At 35.5% G+C, this 23463-nt stretch overlaps 1 protein-coding gene across 5 annotated transcripts in view; it reads right to left on the bottom strand.

The window, feature by feature from the left end:
- Window positions 1-3698: 3698 nt before the first annotated feature.
- Window positions 3699-23463, bottom strand: part of PAPOLG (poly(A) polymerase gamma) — a 33789-nt gene continuing 14024 nt past the window's right edge. For 2 of the 5 annotated variants that reach the window (XM_005212636.5, XM_005212637.5), the window contains exons 6-23: window positions 23408-23461; window positions 21474-21585; window positions 19454-19543; window positions 18703-18841; window positions 18091-18163; window positions 17259-17379; window positions 16826-16910; window positions 16085-16138; window positions 14187-14306; window positions 13531-13640; window positions 11734-11855; window positions 11319-11494; window positions 10822-10910; window positions 10524-10741; window positions 9895-9960; window positions 9665-9721; window positions 7934-8028; window positions 6620-7764 (exon numbers count right to left, since the gene is read on the bottom strand). In XM_005212636.5, coding sequence (XP_005212693.1) covers window positions 7530-7764; window positions 7934-8028; window positions 9665-9721; window positions 9895-9960; window positions 10524-10741; window positions 10822-10910; window positions 11319-11494; window positions 11734-11855; window positions 13531-13640; window positions 14187-14306; window positions 16085-16138; window positions 16826-16910; window positions 17259-17379; window positions 18091-18163; window positions 18703-18841; window positions 19454-19543; window positions 21474-21585; window positions 23408-23461 — 2016 coding nt within the window. In that variant the 3' untranslated portion in view covers window positions 6620-7529. 5 annotated transcript variants of the gene reach the window in all.

Genomic DNA, 23463 nt, shown 5'->3' with positions numbered 1-23463 from the left:
TGGAAAAATGGTCTTCCACGCAACTGGTCCCTGATGCAAAAAAGGTTGGGGATTGCTGCTCTAAGTCATTTTTTGATGCTGCTCTGGTGACACAGATATTGACAGTCTCACTTTACACATTAGGACCTGGAACCCAAGGTCCCATAGGTAGTAGAGGTGGAGCCCACAGCTCTCTGTCCCAAAGTCTAGCACATTCTCTGACTGCATACTCTTCAGGTAGTGGTACACTAGTTTAAAAGGCAACACGTTCTACAAGTCTTCTTAAAAAACAACAAAACAGCACTTTCTTTCCTATTCTTCAGACTTGATTTCTGCTCCCTAGAGTCATTTATTTTCATCTTTAAGACTTTTCTCCTATTATTTATTCCTAGTTACTATTTATGTTTCTGTTATTTCTGAATAACATGCTTACCCTATTCTGGACTTTTTGGTTTTAGATATTTTCTACTTACTACCACTGAAGATTTCACTCTCTTACACCCTTATCCTCCCCTCTCCTCCACCCCTTCTCAGTATAGTTACAACTTGGGGCTTGTTCAATGTTCTCTACTTATTACGACTATGTGAATATTTACAGCTCATCCATGTGATAGATCGTAGGTACATTTCCTGTTTGATTGCCCTGAAATTATTTCATTAAAAGAATTATTTGTTCTCAAACCCTGAGAGAAGTGTTCATATCTTCTATGATAAAACGTATCAAGCAAAACTTCATTTTCACTTTTCTTGGCTATATTCCTCCTGAATCCCTTTTCTTCCTGCTCTTAGACTGATGGCTAAGGAATTCTCAGTTCAGTTCAGTTCAGTAGCTCAGTCGTGTCCGACTCTTTGCGACCCCATGAATCACAGCACACCAGGCCTCCCTATCCATCACCAACTCCTGGAGTTCACCCAGACTCACATCCATCGAGTCAGTGATGCCATCCAGCCATCTCATCCTCTGTTGTCCCCTTCTCCTCCTGCCCCCAATCCCTCCCAGCATCAGAGTCTTTTCCAATGAGTCAACTCTTCGCATGAGGTGGCCAAAGTACTGGAGTTTCAGCTTTAGCATCATTCCTTCCAAAGAAATCCCAGGGCTGATCTCCTTCAGAATGGACTGGTTGGATCTTATTCTGGGAGATTAATGGTCTGTGTGTCCATCCTATTTGTAGAACCTGCCAATCTTTGGGAATAGTTTCATATCACAGTTTCCCAATGAGGTTTGAAGGGCGAGTGTTTCAAGTGGGAGAAAACAAAGCACAGCGCAGCCGAGTGTCTGTGGAAGGTACACAGATACAAATGGCTGAGCCTCGGCAGAGATGGGTGTTCCTGAGTCTTAGCCCCAGGCTCCCTGGAGGAGGCCAGTGTCCCCTGCAGCCTGGCACAAATGACTGCTGCTGACCAGGCATCCCTCAAGAGTTCCAGACTCCACAGGAGAATGCTGTGTGGCAGGAATTGGATCCACACCTTCATCTAAGATCTCTCATAAATGGGAGATACAACTGAGTGCTGGTCTGCCAGTTAATAGTTATGCAATTTGGAGCTGATCACATAAACCCTCTAAGCCTCAATTTCCGCATTTGTAAAATAAGGACAACAGTGCTACCTCATTAGGATCATTGTAAAGATTAAGTGTCTTAATGTTTTACAAGGCACATCCCAAGTGCTTAGGAAATGTTACACATCTAAAATTATGCTCTAGAATTTTGCAGGAGATAGGAATGTTGATACTTTCACTGTTGGAAGCCAATTCTCTGGTACCCTCGAATTCCTGGACTATGTTGGGATATTCTCAATGAGTAATTGATATATCTCACTGGAGTGACTTTTGGTTAACGAGATATACCTGTCATTCCTTAGTTTGTCCCCTAGTCCACCATCCAGGGCTCGATGACACCCCTTGGCTAGCTAAAGTCAACTGACCAATACTAAAATAAAGATCATTCAAATGTTCCAATTTTTGCCCTTTGCCGATTTTTTGGCTTTCGTATTTTTTTCCCCCTTTTGCTATCAACTGATGCAAAGATGTTTTGGGGTAACCTTTTTCCTTAGGAGAAAGGCATAGCTATATTTCACCTACTTCTCTTTCATGGTTTATACTATTGGTCTTTCTGGTACTATTTGCTTTAATAGTTTGCATTCTAGAACAGACAGTATAAAGAAAGATGATCCAAATTTGACCTGAACTTTTGGGAAGAAAACTTCCAATGTAGTGTATTTGAAATTGTAGTAACAGGTCACAACTCAGGAGAGGTAGTGAAATCACCTTAGTGAAATCATAGCTGGTGCTTAAAATAGCAACCTGCATCTTGTCACAGTAAGGAAAGCATTTTGTGAACCTTGCTTCAATTATGTATGTGTGTATATACATATATAAATTACACATATTCATATACGTATACATGTGCTGGCTTACAATATAAAATGTTTAAAACCAAGCATTACAGTTGAAAGAGCTTGAAAAATGTATCTTAATGATCTTCACAGTGAAAAAAGCTGAGAAACATACTTTAATGATTTTCACTAAGTTTATTTGTTTCTTAGTTTCTTCATCAGGCCTCTCTATTCTAGATAAGCCTCTTCAATTTAAAAAGAAAATTATCAAAAACCAACCAACTAAACAGGACTAACTCATTTTCTTCTTCAGGAATTTTCTGGGCACCCACTACACAAAGATTCTTGGATAGAGGCCCCCTACTCCCAACTTGCAACCTCCCAGGGGAAAGCAAGTAGGTTAACAGAAAAATTATGCAGGCTAAATAACTGAAATGTTGAAAAGTAACACAATACAGAGGTAGGATGACAGACGGTGGTCAGGTTATCATGGAAGGTTTTATGTGGCCATTAGGCTCAAGATGTTAGTGATCAGAGATTTGCAAGGAAGGGTTTTTAAGGACTAATTAATAAAGTTTGGCTGGCTCATATGGTTTGAAAGATAGTTTTTAGGACATGTGCTTTTAAAAGCATCAGATTCTGTCTTGCCCATAATAGCTTAATGCATGCAGTCAGATCCACAAAGAACCTGTTATGATGTTAATCTAACACATGAAGCATAGTGTGATAACTGTGTTAGATCCTAGGAGCAATGAGTTGCCCTCATCAGAAACTCCCACTCTGGGTATGGTTAGCTGGCACTCCAATCAGTGTACTTTACAAGTGGCTATTAGAAGTCCTTCTGTTATCCATGGCTCAATCCATACAAAAGGCTTTGATAATTAGCTTAAATAAATGTCAAGTGTGTTTCCACTGGTGCCGTGGCTTGCTAATATCTTGATGCAGACACAGGTTCTTATTTGTGAATTCAGTACTAGATTCAAGATAGGTGCGCTACTACAAACAAGCACAGTTCATTAACAAGAAGGTGACAAGACCTATAGCTTGTACTTCTGTGGACAGTACCCAAGATCTGACTGCTAAATGCGCTGCTGTTCAGCCATTAGCAGAGAAGTCTGCTTGCCTGATGCTGACCAAAAGGGTGATAGAATTTTGCCCCCAACGTTTGAGGCAGATGCTACTGCTTGCTAATATTTAATCAGATATTCCGTGTAAGGCAAACTGCATATGAGATTTGCTTTTGTATTAAGCAAGTAGTGGATCCCATTATCTGCCAAAGAGTCTGAGAGGTAAATGACCAACTAACTGGCTGTCAGTCTGAAATATAAGTAAAGACGTCTGGTACTTTTAAGTTACTCCCAAATAATATCAGTCAATCACCAATACCTATTTATCAAAGCAAGTTTATTATATTACTTATTCCAGACAGATAATGAGGCTTGTGTGTACAACTAAGAAATTAAGACAATCCAAATAAAAAGCAGGAAAATTAATATGAATTACACAAACAGCTAACTAGAAAGGAGCAGCAGCTGCATTCATTTTACATTAATACTGTGAAGTGATGTAGCACCATTTACCTCAAATATATCCTAAGTACTTTTTAAGGTAATTACTTGGGTCCTTGCTAAAAATGCAGCAATACATTAAAAAATTAGAGCAAGCCTGATGATAATCTTATGTTCAGCTAACTTCAAATATAAAACTCCAGAAAAAAATAGGAAATCTGGGAAGGCTCTGACCTTGTACAATTCTTTTAAAAAATCCTAAGGAAATAGTTACCATTTTTGAGACTGGCTTTTTTCTATTGCTTGCACTATATTCATCACTATTATCATGACTTAAATTCCAAGCTTTGGAAGGTTTAATAGGTAGTTATTTATGCACTCACATAATTTTATTTATTAAAAAATTTTTTTTACACTAAAGTTCTATTTATTGGTCTGTTCAGTCTGAACCACAAACATGGAGGAATAAGAAATTTAAGGCTACCAAATCAAAGGATTAGAATCTTTAATTATTATTTTTTAAGGATCTTTAATGATTAATTCTGCTTTTTACCATTTCTAATGATTATTCTAAGCTATTCTACTCTGATCATTCCTACGTTGAAATTTGTTGGTTTGACCCTGTTAAATGAATTGAAGTTAACATGAAGACATTTATAAATCCAATCATAAAGCTTTTTCTAAATACTGATAAAGTTTCATCTGAGATATATAAAGAAAACTTGAAAAGAGAAATTTAGTATTCCAGAGTCTTTCATTAGCCCACTTTACTAGTTAAGAGCCACAGTACATTTTCAGAAATATACCACAGAAAAATCTTAAGAAAATTCCAAAGTTTGGGATTATTCAATCCTGTAAAGCTGTGGTCCCTAACTTTTTTTTTCTTAGTGTCATGAACCATTTTGAGAACTGATGAAAGTATGAACTTCCCCTCAGACATATGCATATGAACAGAAACTTCTTATATATATTTACAAGGGATTCCCTACAGTCCATGATCTTGCAAGTTGGGAGTTCCTATTTTCAAGTGGTGGACACCGTGGAAAATAAGTTTAGCCCATTTTGACACTGTTTGTCTTCACTTCTCTGTGCCTATATAGGACAGTAAGCATTTTAATGTTACCAAATTGCTGTCTTAAGACAAAAACTTATTGTAAACACAGTCTTGTAAAATCCTTTTCCCCTAATTTTACAAGGTTTTAAGCCATGTATCCTGTCTCTCAAATTAGTTAAATCCCTAAGGTTTAAACTAGCAGATAATCGTTTCTTTGATATATATAATTCTTTAGAGCCAGTCACTGAAAAGTAAGATTAAAATTTAATACCGTCATGAAAATGAATGTGTTGTCTACATACAGAACAGGTTATTCGACTTTGTAAAATATATTTCTAGTTATTCTTGAAATAAAACACACCTCAGAATCAAACACACTCGCCTAGCGCCTCTGAACATAGCACACAGTCACAGATCACGCCCCCCTCTTAACTCACTTGGAACCCCATCTCCTACCATGACGACAAAATGTGCAGCTGACCCTTGCACAATGTAGGGGTGCTGAACCCCTCACCCCAGTTGAAAACACTTGTACTGCTAACTCTGTCTCAAAAACATAGGAATTGATACATGACTCACCCAAGGGCAGGAAGCTGAAACAGTTTGGATAGAATCACGACTCAAACCCTAGTTCTTTTGATTCTACATATTGTGATCTCCCCTACTTAAAGATCTGTAAGATAAAAATACAAGTACTATTTATTGAAAAAATACGTATAGGTAACATATAGGACCTCTGTAGTATATACATATAGGACCTGTGTAATTCAAATCTGTGTTGTTCAAGGATCAACTGTACTGATCTACCTACTGTTTGGGATAGAAAACACTTCATTTCTGACCAAACCCACCATCTCAAAAGCATCTCATCAATTCCCCAAACCAGTCAGCAAACAGGTTGAAGAACACTGTCTCTGAGGAGTTATTTGGCTATGTCTTTAACCCCATGTCAAATGGACACTTAAAACAAGAGATACGACCATACTATAGTACAAAGGTTAGGCCTGTTGCTTTCTTATTAAAGAGAAACTCCGCTCGTTACTCCAAAGAATTGGTTTACATAGTAGGTGAAACTTGGATCTATGTATGAAGAATTCTTAAAGCCCTTAAAGAAGTTTTTAATGTTTTGAGTCACATGACAGTTATTCAGTCCTTTCATAATCATGTACTTTTGCTCAAACAGAATATTTATAAAACAAAGCTCAAAATACCTGAATAAAGGACAAGGGTCAGCTAAAAAAACAGCTTTGCCAAGGAAGCTACCATTTGGTCATGGGATTTCATTCTCGTCTTTTCCTATGTACAAAATAAATAAGGGAACAACCATTGTTTTCTCCTTGCTATTCTTTAACTTTCACAAAGGAAAACTTAGAAGTAAACACTAGAATTTCCATTTCAGAGATGTAGGTAGGGGTCAGGAACAGGAGGGGAGAAGAAGGATACTGCTCTCTGACAATCAGAATTCAAGTCATTTCAGCTCAATGGTAAAGGGCTTGCAAGAAGAAATGAACTATGACTCCAATGGCTAAATGGCATCCCGTGTGTCCTATAAACTATACAACCAAGGGCTTCTCCCTGCACTATTCAAACGTACCATTTTGTTTTCCCTACTAGACCCGCTAAATGGTGAGTGCAAGCTGAGGAAGGTAATATATACCAGCATTCCTGGCTGTGTAATCTATACATTTTCATTTTAATTCAAGCATAATCCATATTTAAAAAATTAGACTAAAGAGAGACAGTAAAGGTTTTAAAGTTTTCTCTTTGAAAAGATGGTATCTTACAGTACATACAAAAATACTCTGAAAATACATACGACTTCATTTACAAAACACTGAATCAACATATTACAAGAATTACATGGTTATGGATTTCAATAAATGGAGCATGCATTCATGAAACTTAAAAAATATTAAGAAAAGGACTGAAAAAAGCAGTGTAAAAAAAGACAACTCATATTTAAATAAAAATTACAAAGGTCCTGAGCCAATTAATGGTTGGTAACAATGTCATCAAAAATGCCTTTAGGTCTCAATAAAATCCACTGCTTATTTCTGCATGCCTAGTCCGTGAAGAAACTGAAGTTGTGGGGATACGTAATGGTCAGGAATTATCATGCCAAGTTAAATTGTACATGTCAAAAATACAAGTTTGCCATACTTAAAGTATCTTTATTGTTGATGCCAGATTGAGTTGCTCCTCAGTAAAAAATACCAGTCAACTAACAAGAATGGCATGAGATAGGTTATGTAATAATTTTACCGTTCATATACTGACTTTCAGTATTCTGGTTATATTTTGATTCTTAATAAAGATGCATTTCAAAGGCCTCCACAGGAGGCAAAATATAGAGAATTTGTGGTGCCCAACTCTTATGTAATCACTGGACTAATCCTCCCTGGTAACTATGCAACATTTGGACAGAAAGGCACAAAAAAATAAAATTTAAATATTTCATGTGCCAATCTGAGAAAAAATAATTTAAATCAACAGAACAGACAAAAAGTACATCTACACAAATGAGGAAAGCAGAAAAGATACCTCACATTCATTTATCTCAGGTTTCACAAAGTGGCTTCAATGCTAAAGTAAATGTGTTAACATTTGGAAAATTACAGGACTTTTTTTTTTTTTTTCTTCAATTTTTTTCAGTTCTATACAATGATTACAACATAAGACTTAAAAAAAGGCGGGGGCGGTGGATATTTCAGGACTTGTTTTATGAGTGTCCAAAGAGCCAAGAACTGGTTCCCATAACAGAGAAACAAGCATCGAAAGTTAAGGCAGTAAAACCTCCAACGCAAAGCCATAAGACTGCAGATGACAATTTGATAGCAGGTGATCCTCAGAGAAGTGTATGTAGCAATCAATGAGAGAATGCTACAGCATCTGCAGGTCAAAGTGTGAGAGTTCAAAAAAACACTTCAAGGTCGTTAGGCGGATGACTGTAACTTTCACCTTATCTTATGTGTGACAGCTCACTCTATCCTTAAGAGTGGCTGCATCTATGCCACTAAATGATTGCATATTCACTTTAGTAAGGAGGCACTGCTTTTACCGATTTAGGGTCAGCCGAATGGAATTTTTGATGACACGGATGTTATTTGCTGGAACTGGAGATGATGAATCTGGTAGTTCTTTGCTGGGCAGTCTCTGTTAGAAAGAAATAGAAACAAAGAAGGAAAAACAAATACATATTATAAAGGTCCAGTGAGTAAAACAGTAACAAAAGTCTGAATTTTTTGCCAAGAGCTCTAAGTTCCTATACACTCAAGTATGCGTTGAATACTTTCTCCCGATGTTCATAGGTACTTCTTGTTTGGGGGACTTAAAAACAGGTGAAAAGCAAAGGGACAGGGAAAGGGCAGAAGTGGGAGGGCTGTATGAATAAAAAAGAGGGCTGTGTAAAATCAGTCGACACTTCTACACTGAGAAATGCACAAAGTCCTCCTCAGAGTCAGGCAACAGTAAAGAGAAACAGGAAGACTACAGTCACTAAACACGAAATTCTCAGGGTGCAAGGTGAGAAATGAGTGTGTATACAGAGGGAAACTTGACATCGAGTTATATCCCTCAATTAGTTTCTGTACAACATTCATGGAGAATAACCCAACTTGTGAGGTAATTAAGTTTTTAGGAAAACTGACTTTGCAGTCAGGGTAGGTAATTTTAGTGATGGTACAATTCAGTAACATCTCTATGAAGGCTTTTGAAGACATTAAAGAGTATTACATAATGAAGGCAAGTCTATGAAACTGAGAAACAAAGATGGAAACCTAAAATACAAATAGTTGTGTGATGGAAACACAATATGTAAGCTTCAAGTCATTAAGAGAAGACTGCAAGAAGTAATCCTCCTTTCACGTTACCTTGGCTAAACAATTGTATTATAGGGGCATCCATTAAAAAACATGAAAAATTTCAGACATGCATTAAAGAATAGAAAGGACGATGAAGATGCCACAATGAAGACTCAGACATTATTAAAATTTTGCCGTAGTTGTTTGGGTTATACCGCTTGCCCTTTATACTTGAAATCTTTTAAAGTAAAACTCAGACATTTCATTTCACACTTTAATATCCACCTCAAATTTTTTCTTCCACTACCATACATTATATAATTATACACCTCTATTTGTTCTAACTTGCTCTTATGTTAAACTGTGTAAATTCTACAACTAATAGAAAGTATGAGGACATTTTCTATTTTGCTTTAGAACTGCCAATACATCCTGGGGAATCTGGCAGGGTGACAGTTGACTACAACAAGAAACACGAGAACCTACATTACTAGCTAAAATGTTAATCCCTTGAAAATAAATATTTAAATTAAGATTTAGGGGCTCTTTAGCTCATATTTCAAAGATACTTTCTCTATACACCAGTATATTTGGTTCCTCCAAAATATTAGTAAGTATGGTCCCCAACTATCAAGCCTGATTTTCACAGTAAGCAATGGGGTACAACAAAAGACTATCAAGTGTTGGCAGGAATTACTGTGCTGAGCACTAAACTGCTTCTTTAAAAACAAAAGTTGGACATACCTTGAATAAATCATGAAATCTTGAACAACTCCCTCTTTTCTAGACTTTTGAGATACATACATTTAGGCTCATATACTCTGCTATTTCCATCCCAACTTCCAACTACACTGCTGATATGGAGGATACGGACAAAATCTTATTCTTTCCTTCACCTAAGTGCTAGGCTCTTCTTAATGAGCTTTTTGTACCTGTAGATTACCTATGAACTCGTACTTGTGCATTTTATTTACAAATTAGACTGTTACCTTTTTGCGTGATGTATCAATAGTTGGAATAGGCATACATTCTCCTCCAATGGCATCCTAAAAACAGAATTACATACAAGTGAAAACGTTCCTATAAGCAAATATTTATTTCTACATGATATAAGCCATAACTAAAAGTTAAGAGATAAATCTGATCTACTTTTGAATATAGTACTTTTCCTGGTACATGGCTCTTTAAGTATTTTTAAGCACACTATTAATATACTTACCACTGATTTTCTTTTTCTGTCTTCAGCAGCACGTGATTCCTTAAACGTTGATTCAAGTCGAATAAACTAAAATATAAACATTAAAATGAGGTGCTATTATTACCTATTAAATAGGTACTATGTATTTATAGGTGCTATTTATTATCTATAAAACCATATAAGTCTATATAAAATAAGAAACTAATTAGTGACCAGGCTAATGTCAAAACTTTTACAAACAGGTTTGGTGAGCAAAGATAATTTAAATCAGATTGAATTTAATTGACACCCTTAATTTCTACAGTTTGATCTACTGAGATGATAGTACTTATACCACCACCTATTGGAGGCAGAGGAGATCACCATTATTAACTCAATAAATTAATTTAGTTACCAATAATGACTTTTACGTAAGCCAAGGAGAAACTCAGACTAATCATTCAAATTTTTAGACACATTATTAGTTTGAATTCAGAATGAACAATTAGTATTATCCTATTAGGGTTTAGGGAAATATTCTTTTTAAACGGTCAAATCCTAACGGAATACTAAGGTAACTATGAAGAACTGTGAGCTTCTTTACCACTATTTTAAGTTTACTTTGAAAAAAAAAATTGACTACGGAATCACCATTGACTCTGTAATCATACCTTTTCTATGTCTTTCAACCTCTTAGAGGACCCATCTACGGATGGGGAGTGGGGTCTTTTAGGCGTAACATTCTTGGTTACATTTGACATCCCATTTAGATGTGGCTGCCCCTGGACAGGGTTGTGAGGTGTGACCCTAGGAATGACATTTCGTCCTACTACCGTAGGAATGGTACACACAGCTGGGGGTGATACAGCTTTTAATGCAGAGTCGACTTCTGAAAAGGAAAAAAGAAAGGTTTTAGTAATTAAATACAGATGTAATAGAATCATAACTAAGAAAAGTGTAGATACCTACTTGCACCAATGACAGGAATAGATAGCCCTTGAGCTGGCGGGACACTCAGTGGCTTTTCCACGATTACAGCAGCAGGCTCAGCATTATTCCTATAAAAAGTGTTACATAATCATTATTAAATTATTTAAACAGTATGTATTTAAAACCTTAACTAAATGTTTAAATTACTTCTTTCAAGTACTCCTACTTTAACATTTCACCAAAGGAAGAAAAAAAACAGTGGGGGAAGGAAGAGGACCCAGTGAGAATTAACAGCAAAAATTAAAGAGAAAACCTGGACATTTCTGTTTACTTACCTATTAATATTCCCATATATTCATAAACCTAGAACACATCCCACAGGATTCCACAAACTGTCAAGTAATTCTAAATAAGAAACTGACTAGTAACTCACAAAATTTTTTTTTTTACAGTTAAAAGATATTTAGCAAAAGTACACAAGTTTATATTATCCTCAAATAAACTGAAGACTGAAAGGAAAATTTTGAAATGCAGACCTCTCTGTCTCCCCTGAAGGAGGAATATCAGGCTTGGAAGGCTTGTTTGCAGACACTGGGGAATTAAAAGGTGTTTCATTATCAGTGTCTCTGGAGCTGTCCAAACAATTGCTATCCAGAGATGATCTTTTGGATTGAGGTCCACTTGAACTTCGGGTGACATCAGATAGACTTTGCTGAAACAGGGGAAAAGCTTTTAGGATTTCAATAAGTAAATGAGAAAAATGGTTTCAATTCTGAAGTACATATAAAACAAAAGATATTTTGTGATTAATGAAGGTTAAGATTTTAGTCCTATATTGAACTGCCTGTACTTTCCCAAACCTTCTCAATAGGTTTGGGTGCTGCCGAAATGCAGATTTGGGCCCAGGATCATGTGTCTGGGTTCAGACTGGAGAGGTGAGTACAAACTCACCTTCTTCTTCTTCTGAAGAATTTCTGCAGGAAGGTAGTGATGAAGTTGTTTTTTTTTAACATGAGTTGCTTCAATTTTCATTCCCTCCTTTAGCATGTTAATATTGTTTGCCTGTCTGTACACTGTAACAAAAGTCAGTATGTTAAAATGGGAAACTCCTTTCTAAAGAAAGGGTGCTATTTTGTTTTTCTAAAATACGAACCTTCAGTATCTCCACATTACTACACAAAAACACATTCTTCTTACAGCACACATACTTCCAAAACATTTTCACAACATCACAATCCTTTTCAAGTACTGACTAGTTTCCTCATGTCCAACTTGTAAGACTTTCCCATAATCTAATCTCACTAACAAAATTAATGTATGGATAAAAGTTTTCCAAAATCTTGTTTTCTGCTATTTTCCCTAAGGGCAATCTCTTCTCATTACTACCTGCCCAAATCTGAGCTAATCCTAATACCATATACACAAGATGCAATTTAAGCTCTCCTCCTCCATGAAGCTTCTTTTACTATATGAGTCATAGACTGTTAGACATGAGAAACCATCTAGAAGTACATCCTTATCATCCAGGTAGGTAAGCAAGACTCAACAGCCTTGAATGCCCTGCCAATACTGAAATACACATAGCCCCAGATTCCCACTCTGGTGCTTCTCACCCCTTGTAAGAAAGTCAGTTTTATTAACTATTATATAAATTATTTAGTGTGTGTTAATTGTGAATACTCATATGATAAGCTAAGAGAGGGGTGGGAGGTTTCTTCTGCACAGTATCTACTGTGAAATGCAAATTATATAATCTCTTGGGGCCTCAATATCTCTATCTGGAGAACATTTTATAAATCTGTAATAAACAGAGGTTCCCAACCCCTTCCTTTTGGAAAAAATGAGTCCAAATTAGAATGGAAAAATATCTATGTTTTCATTCCAGATTGCTTATAAAAGAACCCTCAAGAGTGCATGTTCAATGTGCAGATTTCTGGCTCCACTCCCAGAGCCTATGATTCAGTAGTTGTAAGGTGATGCAGAGAAACCTGCATTTTCATGATAAATATGAGTGCTAGTTCAAAAGAAAAACTCAGATGAGCTAACCAAGAATATAGTATAAATGTAGTTTCCATATTATTAAGACAAGCCCACATTTATAACAAATATATTAAGATATTCCACAGAGATGGTCTTAGAAGATAAGATTCTTTTCACTGATTCTGAAACATATTCAGCAAGCCTGTATTGACTGATACTTATTTCATGTAAAATAAAGGTCAAAAAATAAGTAATCTTTATGACTTTGGTTATAAACACTGGCTGTACACACTAAAAATCTAGAGTTTCTTTAGTCTTCTTTTTGTTTTAAAAGTTAATATATTCACATGGTACAAAACTCAAAGGGTTCATGAGTATACAGTGAAGTTGCCTCTGTCAGACACACCCAGTTAGTTCCTTGACCTAAAAGCAATTCTGCCAGTTTCTTTTATTAAAAACTATATATCCTTCCAGAGATAGTCTATGATTTTTAAGCAAAAATGCATGCATTTCTTTACTGATTTATATAAATGATACTATACCATACCTACTGGTCTGTACCTCCCTCCTCCCCCAAGAGGTCTTGTAAGTTGTTTCATCATGCCTTTACTTTTTTAAGGGCAGCGTAGAGTTTCACAATATAGATGTTTCATGTTCATTTAACCAAATGTGGAACTTTATAAAAATACAGCCAGCCAGATCCTAGACAGAGGATACTGCATTACAGCCAAGGTTGAGTGCCACAGCTCTATGATGACAAAGTCTTACCTGTATCAGTAAATGACTGTATATCGTATGTCAAGTCTATATTAACACTTTCTGCATTTTCTACTCTCCGAAAAATTATTCCAAGGAACCACATTGATACATAATTGTTGCTATAAAATAAAATTTAAGAATTTCCATTAATTTTTAATAATTTTACAGATGCTTTTTGATAATTAAAACTTGGTCTCTATGGAAGCACAAATACAAATTTCAATGGTTTGGCCAAATTCTTAAAAAAAAATGTTAAGTTATCCTGTGTTATTATAAAGCAGATTAAATGCTTTGAAAATGACTGACTATGTATTTAAGGATTGTTGAGGTCTGTGGGCTACCAACATAGTATGTACTTGGTTGGTTTTTTTTTTGGCCTCATCATGTGGCTTGTGAGATTTTAGTTCCTTGACCAGGGACTGAACCTGGGCCCTGGGCAGTGAGAGTCAGAGTCCTAACCACTCAGCCACCACAGAATTCCCAACATGTACTTAAGTTTTAAGCATGATCACTTATGCTTCAGTACACGATTTATCATCATCCATCAGTGCCTGTTACACAGCAATAACGGCTATGTAACATGGCAATCTTATAAGTGATCTTAAATATACACATGTCAGGTAACATTATTTAAGAAATAAAATATTAAAAAATAATTAACTTACTCTTTATGATGTTCCTTATTTCCTGGGAATGACTGGGGATTTACATGGGCAAGAGTAATAAATTCATTCCGTTCCAAATTTCCCACAAGTACACGTATTTTAGATTCTACTAACCCAACCCTAAAATAAAAACACAGATAAGAATTTTCAATGTTAAATGTGGAAGCTATATCCAAGTAAACCAAATAGCATATTAGCTATGATGATTTTGTTGTTCAGTTGCTAAGTCGTGTCTGACTCTGTGACTCCATGGACTGCATCACACTTAGGCTTCCCTGTCCTTCACTATCTACCAGAGTTTGAGCAAACTCATTTCCATTGAGTCAGTATGCCATCTAACCATCTTATCCTCTGCTGTCCCCTTCTCCTCCTGCCTTCAATCTTTCCCAGCATCTGGGTCTTTTCCAATGAACTGGCTCTTTGCATCAGGTGGCCAAAGTATTGGAGTTTCAGCTTCAGTTCTTCCAGCAAATATTCAGGACTGATTTCCTTTAGGACTGACTGCTTGGATCTCCCTGCTATCCAAGGGATTCTCAAGAGTCATCTCCAGCACCACGGTTTGAAAGCATCAATTCTTTGGTGCTCAGCCTTCTTTGTGGTCAAACTCTCACATCCTGTACATGACCAGTGGAAAAACCATAGCCTTGATTATACAGGCCTTTGTCAGCAAAGTGACGGCTCTACTTTTTAATATGCTGTCTAGGTTGGTCATAGCTTTTCTTCCAAGGAGCAAGCGTCTTTTGATTTCATGGCTGAAGTTACCATCTGCAGTGATTCTGGACCCCAAGAAAATACAGTCTCTCACTGTTTCCATTGTTTCCCCATCTATTTGCCATGAAATGATGAACTGGATGCCATAATCTTCATTTTTTGAATGGTGAGTTTTCAGCCAGCTATTTCACTCTCCTCTTTCACTTTCATCAAGAGGCTCTTTAGTTTCTCTTCACTTTCTGCCATTAGGGTGGTATTATCTGCATATCTGAGGTTGTTGATATTTCTCATAGCAATCTTGATTCCGGCTTGTTATTCATCCAGGCAAGCACTTATGGTGTATTCTGCATATAAATTAAATAAGCAGGGTGACAATACCTTGACGTACTCTCTTTCCCAATTTTGAACCAGTCTGTTGTTCCATATCCAGTACTAACTGTTGCTTCTTGACCTGCATACAGGTTTCTCAGGAGGCAGGTAAGTTGGTCTGGTATTCCCATCTCTTTCAGAATTTTCCACAGTTTGTGTGATCCACACAACAGTCAAAGGCTTTAGAGAGGTCAATGAAGCAGAAGTAGACATTCTTGTGGAATTCCTTTGCTTCTTCTATGATCCAAATGATTTTTGGCAATTGGATCACTGGTTCCTCTGCATTTTCTAAATCTAGCTTTACATGTTCATTAAAAAAATTCAGTCCAGTGTATTAAGAGACCCTGTTTAGAATATCATTCAAGTAAATGAAAAGTTACTTAGTGAATTCTGTTTCCTCCCCTTTCTTTTTCAAGAAGGACAGATCTGTTTAATGCACTCTTGATCTAAAATACTGCCTTTTAGGGCCGTGAAAATAGTCATGACTGGAGTATGTGTGTATATATATGTGTCTCTGTGTAGACATTATGGTTATATACTAGGTATCAGAATCATTCAAATGCCTCACAATTTTGCTTAAATCTGACTCTGAGAAGTGACAAAAAGCAAAAGTCTGTGCATATATCCTTATCTCATGTCACTTTCAATTCTGAAACATTAATTTGATGGCATTTCTTAAACATTGATACTCCATGGTCAAGTACAACAGTCACTATGATATTTAATAATTGAAAAGTAAGAAAGTGTTTTAGAAACGATAAAGCATCATATAAATATGTTATCATTACATAGTAGGCAGAGAACTTGAAATGCCTTACCACTCTAGATGATTTTCTTCTGTTGATGCACTGGCAGTCAATACTATATAATGTCTGTAAAGAATTTTCAGCAACAATCAGGGGGGAAAAAGCCATAAATCATTGTTAGAGTTTGACTTTCCATCATTACTTTTTCTTTTTTTTTTAATTGACTCAACAGAGGTGAACAGTTTATTTGATATTAAAAAAAAAATTTTTTTTCATAATAAATTTTTATTAGAAGAAAATTTAATTAACAAACTTATACATTCAACATGGTCATGCCATTTTACACAAACATACAGTCACTGCTGCTAAGTCACTTCAGTTGTGTCCAACTCTGTGCGACCCCACAGACGGCAGCCCACCAGGCTCCCCCATCCCTGGGATTCTCCAGGCAAGAACACCGGAGTGGGTTGCCATTTCCTTCTCCTCATCATTACTTTTTCTTTCTCCCTCCCAATGAACAAAAAAGCTAACACAGGCACACATTTATGAAAATTAAAACACGCTGATTTTCACAAAATTAATTCTAGACCCTCTAATTAAAAACCATTCACTAAAACCAAACCCCACAAATACTGGGTTGATACTACTAGAGTATAGACTTTTCTTATCACCTAGGGTTTCTGCTAACCTATTGTCTACCTCACTTGAACTATTCAAGTGACAACTGTCACCTATTATGTATTAACTTTGTAAGTTTAATATTCTTCCTTACACACACACACACGCACACACAAAATGCAAAATTTCAAATACCTATACTTTTGGAAAAAATTTGGTGGCTCAAGTAGTTTGGACCAATCTGACTTCCCCTGAAGAATTTCATCTGTGACTGCAAGACCTAAATAGAGAAAGAAACACAGATTCTGAAAATTCAGCATCACTCAGCACCATAGCTCCTGTATTACCCTTCCCTCAAAGCTCTAACCCCACCAAATCCCTAAGTTAAAAAAAAAATATATATAAATTTATTATGTTCTTTCTTAGAACACAAAAGTCAATTTCAACCAGACTGGAGTGGCTCCATTTTTGGCCTTTTAATATTATCACATACTTTGCAAAACCAATTACTGAAAAAACACATTTGAAAGAATTTTTAGAAATAATAGGCGTAACTGCAATAGAATAAAATTGTTGTCAACCAAAACTTGTGGGAATATGTATAGGGCAACAGGGCTAACAGGTTTACCTTGTTTAAATTCTTCTACCATTACTGTTCGAGTTGATGTGGACACATTATACGTAGAATTCTGTTGTGGGTAGGCAGGGGTGATTATGGGCATGAGATGATACCTATCTGATGGATTTACCTGTGAAATTAGAAGCAGAATAATTGATCTATTCTCCTATTTCAGTTGTCCTCACTTCATTTCCCCAAAAGTCTGAAGAATATGAAATATATTTTAATACTACATTTCCTCAATTCTAAGAAGAACATTTCCCCTCCCCAACTACATTTATTTCTGAAGTCAGATGTGTATGATAGTCAAACTTAAATTGATGGTACACTTTATAAACAAAGGTCTTTTAGAACCAAGGAAATATAATAGTAAGTGCAAAGAGGATTATCTGGTCCAATGGTCCCTTATCCTCTTTCCACACCTTCCCCTTGGTTACCCAGGAATGAGTACTCTAAAAAGCAAATTAAAATGCAAGGTGAGAGTTCTGCTATCGTGGGACCACGAAAATCTGCTTTAAACTGTACTGCAAAGTACATGTTTTATATATGTCAGTATTTTATTATTAGTAACTAATTACTTGTAAGACAGCTTTAAACAACAGATTATGATATCCTGGTTGATACAACCACTCATCAAGTCTTATACGGGTGATTTTTAATGCCATAACATTTGGATCAGCATTGGAGACACAAATTATCTGCACCAAAAAACACAGTAGAGGGAGGGAAAGGACTATAGTTACATAGAAGGAAGATGAACTGGAACAGCTTTACTCTTCAAGTTCTAACTTTCACTTTACAGAAGTGTGCTTTTCCTAGAAAGCTTTAATAAGTTACATACCCGAGGATCCCAAACTGGCAAATTCAAATTGCTTTCTTCTGGTTGCTTCAGCAGCACAGGATTTGGCCATTCCCTAACATGAAATACGAAAATAAACTCATGTAAGACCTCATTTCAGGAACTACATGAAATGTTAAAAACTGCTTATTTTAAAGCAGTGATCTCTGAAAGGGCCAAATACTGCTTTGCCCATTAACTTTAACTAATTTAAATCTGAAATTTTTCTTTCCTTCTTATTTGCTTTCACGGACTTAACTCTGATAATTTAGTAACAGCAACAGCTAACATTCACTGAGAATACTCCTAATAAATACATGGAACAGCTATGGTTATTATCTCTATTTTACAGATGAGGAGATTTTAACCTATATAGAGCTAGTAATTAGCAGAGCAAAGACCACTCTCACTAGCTAAAGGCCCACATTTACAGACCCCCTAGAAGAAAGCACCATCTGGTATCCCATCATTTCCTCAAATTTGATGTTTAAAATTTAACTTTTAAAAACAAATGTAAGACAACAGAAAAAGTATACACATAACTCTTAATTTCCAAATAAGTATACACATAGGCAGAAGTTAGTAAGCTGAGAAAATATGTACATGACTACTTACCATTTGGAAAAAACTAAGAAGAACTTATGAACTAAAGTAGAAGCTGCTGCATTTGGATATAATTGGCAAGTTCTTGCAACCAGCATTGCCCAAGAGACACCACCAAGGAATCCCAGCATGTTGGAATAAATACCACGTCCTAGAAAATTAATATAGTTGTTAATTATTGTTAGGACCTACTATCCATGACATTCACGTATAAAGAACAGCTTAAAGTTTAACTGCTCTCCTAAGATTTGCTTGGAACTCTCTTCCATCATAGAAACATTAAAATCAACAAGCAGACCTTCATGACAGGATCATTCTTGTTAGTAACTCTAAGTCACTCATCTTATCTCCTACTTTGCCCTTCAATACAGAGTGCTGTAAGGTAAAAACAAAATGTTAAAACTATCACTGTAGGTGATACAGTAGGAATTTACTGCACACCTATTATATACTAGACTGCTGACGATGGCGATAAAGATGATTAAGATGGTTCTGCCTACGGAGAACTTGAAGATGAGTAAGGATCTTACTCTTCAAGTTCTAACTCATTCTAACTCTCTGGCTGAAACCTAAGATGTAGAGTCAGGGGCTTTTAGTTTTCACCTATGGAAGAAAAAAAGAGTCACATCTGAAAAAGAAAGAGCCCCTCCAAAACTTACTGTACCTCAATCCCCCACAGTAGTTTCCTATGTCTGTCTACCATGAACAACTGAAAATTGTAATTTTATAACTCAAGGTAAAATTAAAGACTTTGGATACGTACGTTTTGCCCATAGTTTAACTGCTCTTAGGGTGAGTCTGAAAGTTTCTTTATTTGGCACTAAATGCAAAATTTCATCAGTAACTCTACATCCTGAAAAACACAAAGCATTCATTTTTCATTATGCAACAAATTCCAGTTAATTCAAACAGCCTTTTAACTTCAACTCTCAAATGCTAAAAATATCAAAGGTAATAAAATATGAAGTTTAATTTCTCCATGTAAATTTAGGCCTTATATAACAGAAATCACTTTGCTTATAAAGAATTAAACAGCACATAGGTAATGCAATCTAATATTAAAATAAGAGATGAATCTGAAATTATTTTTCTCCACATCTGGCTTTACTGTTAGTCAAATGCCTCTAAGTTAGAAAACTATTATTGCTTTAATGCAAACCTTATCCACAAATACTGTAGTCTATTGCTGCTCTGGAAATATAGCAAAACACAATGATTAAGTTAAAGAAGATACTATAAACCAGTAGTTCTCAAGGTGTGGTCAGTGGACTCTGGGGACTCTATTAGGTCAAATCTATTTTTGTAATATTAATGTGTTCTTTGACTGTTTCACCATGTTAAATTTGCACTCATGGTGCGAAACCAGTGTTGGATAAAACTTCTGGGATCTAAGCAGTGAATCAAAGCTGTGCCAACAAAGTGTACTAGTAGACAATATTATCTTCACCACAAGTTTGCAGTTAGAAAACAGGAGAGGAATTTGTGTGATGTCTGAACGTGTTCAAGGTAAGCTAACTATGTTCTTTTTTTCAGGGAACATCAGTTTTAGTAGAAGAATGATTGACACACAACTGTGGTTATTCATTTTTGGGTATTTAGCAGACATTTCATAAAAAAATGAACAAAATGAGCCCCTCACTTTTAGAAAACCAAATGATGAAATTTATTGAAATAAAACTCGAGCTTTCAAGTAAAAATCAGAATTTTGGACAACTAGTATTTGCTACTATGAGCTTGACAGCTTTCCAAGACCTAGGCTTTTCTGATGAGACTGGTGGTGATAGTGATGAACGTGATTTTTTAAAAATTATTTTATAGTAGTTAGTATTTAGAATATATAAATAACTTTGTGAGCCAGTATTTTCCACATACCTAAGGCATGATAAGACAGAATCATGCACAGGTAAAAGATCCATTCAAAGAATCAGACACACCAATATATTTTAATGTAACAAGCAGACCTTTTGTAACAGTGTACAAAAGTTAACTGATAACAGTTTCAGGTTCTATATTCTAATCAACACGTAAAAAAGATCACTTTTAATTCAGCAGAAAAGGGAACAAATTACTGATGTATGCTACAAACATGGATAAACCTCAAAAACATTACGCAAAGTGAAAGAAGCCAGACACAAAAGACCATGTATTATATGATCCCATTCATATGAAATATCCAGAAAAGGTAAATCTACAGAGATAGAAGTGGTTGTCGGCAACTGGAGGTTGAAAAGGGGAATAACTGCAAATGGGTATGAGGGATCATTTGAGAATGATAAAAAATGTTCTAAAATTCTACTGTAGTGTACAACTGTGAATATACTGACTACTAAATTATATACCTAAAAAAGATGGATTTTATAGTATGTAATTATACCTGAAAAAAACCTGCCACTCACACACAAAAATATACCTATATTCACTTATAAATGGATTTATTATAGCTATTTTTAAATGGATTAAGTAAATACCTTAAAAATTTCTCAGTTTTTATTTCTAACATGATATATTGATAAATATAATTCACGTAAATGGAAGATCTTGGGGAGGGGTCCTCAAAAAATGTTTAGAGTGTAAAGGGGTCCTGACACGAATAAGCCTGAGAACCACTGCTATAAATATTTCAAATCTATGTTTTATGATGGTTAAATGTGATCAGATTACTTGTATAAAGAAAATTACATCATTTTAAACTAAGGCTAATTCTTATAATAGTTTTGCAAAAAGATCTCTGTTTGTCCAACTATTTTCAAGCAGGTTTCTGAAATTTCTTTTTAGAAGCTTACCATTTAGGCTGCGAATACACCTTATATCAAGGCTTCTTAGTCGAGAGTCATCTCTTAGATCTAAATTTTCTGATATGGTCTGTATTGCCAATCTTGCAAAGACTAAATCAATCTTTGGAAAAATGAAAAGAGAAATATTACTTTTTCTCCTAGTCCATTCTCTCTGTCTTTCCCATCTCAAAAATGTTCCAAAGGCCTATGCAGGCAACACCACATTGGAAAATCACTGCAAAGTTTTGGGAGAACAGTTTTCAAATGAAGGGAAAGCATTTTAATTTTGCCAAGCATTAAAAAAAAAAAATCAAAACCATATGAGTGAAATTTCTAGATAAAGATGGCAGATTCAACACATTTACATTCATTCCCTCTTGAAAGCTCACTAAAATACTGGCAAGATTTTGTTTTGTGGTGTTCTAGTGTTATTGTTTTTAAAGGCATAACCTACTAGGTCAAAGAACACATAATAAACCATAATAAACACATAATAAACACATAATAAACCACAAATAAATAAAGACAACAGTAAAAACTATGAAAGCTGGAAAACAAATGTTTTTGGACAAATGTAACAGACTGAGCAGATCTAAGAAAGCAGAGATAAAATGTATCTAGGAAATAAGGACAAGAAACTGTAAATAAACTCATAAATAAAAAGGAACACTTAGAGAATAAAAAAGTATTCATAGAAAATAAAGTATGATGGCAGAAATGAAAAACAAGAGAAAAGTTTAAAAGATGAGACAAGCCCAAAAAGGAGAACAAAATATGAAGACACAGTTATAAGTAGGAAGGAAGAAGTTTAAAAAAAAAAAGGCAGTCCTGGGGGTGCAAAAATGTTAGGAGTTCCAGGAGGAAAGAAAACAAAGGCAGGAAACACAACAGAATTCAATACAATTTCCAAGAGCTGAAGGACAGGTATTTCCAAATCAAAGAACTAAGTGCCTTAGCACATTTGTTTGAAAAGATACATGGCAAAACAGAGTGTATTACCATGAATTTTACAATGATGAAGACCAGGTGGAAAAAAGAAAACCACACAGTGGCCAAAAAGACAGAACAGGTCACATACAAAAAATGAGGAATCAAATTGGTTTCACATTACTCAACAGAGTATGGGAACTAGATGACAATGAAGCAAACAAGGCCTTCAAAATCCTAAGAAAAATTATTTCCCACCTAGAACTCTATACTTAGCCAACATATCAATTTGGTGTGAGAACAGAATAAAGACATTTTTAAACATGCAAGATCTCAAAAATATGTGCTCTTTTTAGGGAAGCTGGTGGATGAGTGCCTCTAAAATGAGAGCAAGTCAAGAGAAAAGAAAACTAGAGAAGCAAAAGGAAATCCCAGGATCAGTGAAGAGACAAGTCAGAATGACAGCTGTGTATCACTAATGGAGACCAATCAGAGTAGATCTGAATAGATGAGAAGAATCAGTGAGATATTTTTCCAAGATATTAATGACAGAACACCTGAGAAATCCAAATCTATTTAATGGAGATTTAGACAACCAGGAGAGACTAGTTTGAATTAGTAAAAGTATAAAAATCAAGGAAACAAAACACAAAACATTAACTTCCGAGAAAACAAAAGTCACATAGCAAAGAATAGTACATTTTGTGCTTAGTTTTGAACTGTTATTTATAAGATGGTAATAACAAAAACAATGAATACTGCTCTAACTATAATAATATAATTATTTTAGGAGATTGTGGGAACAAGACGGATGTGTATAAAAATAATGGGGGCAGGGATGGAGGTTGGTTCATCTTCCATGGTGAGGAAGGATTCACCATGACTAGACTATTTGATTCCTTAAAATATGGGCCTATGTAAATCTGATTTTTAAAAAATACAAAACAGTACCAAAAAAACACCCCATACAGGTTAAATAGTTTAACTGTAAAGTCAGAAAAATAGGTAACACTTACTTCAATTCCATCAAATTCAAATTTTATAACAGGCACAAAGGCATCTTCTACAGCCT

This window comes from Bos taurus, chromosome 11 (assembly GCF_002263795.3).
Source record: "Bos taurus isolate L1 Dominette 01449 registration number 42190680 breed Hereford chromosome 11, ARS-UCD2.0, whole genome shotgun sequence".
In the NCBI taxonomy this organism is placed as follows: Eukaryota; Metazoa; Chordata; class Mammalia; order Artiodactyla; family Bovidae; genus Bos; species Bos taurus.
This window is presented reverse-complemented; position numbering and strand designations above follow the sequence as displayed.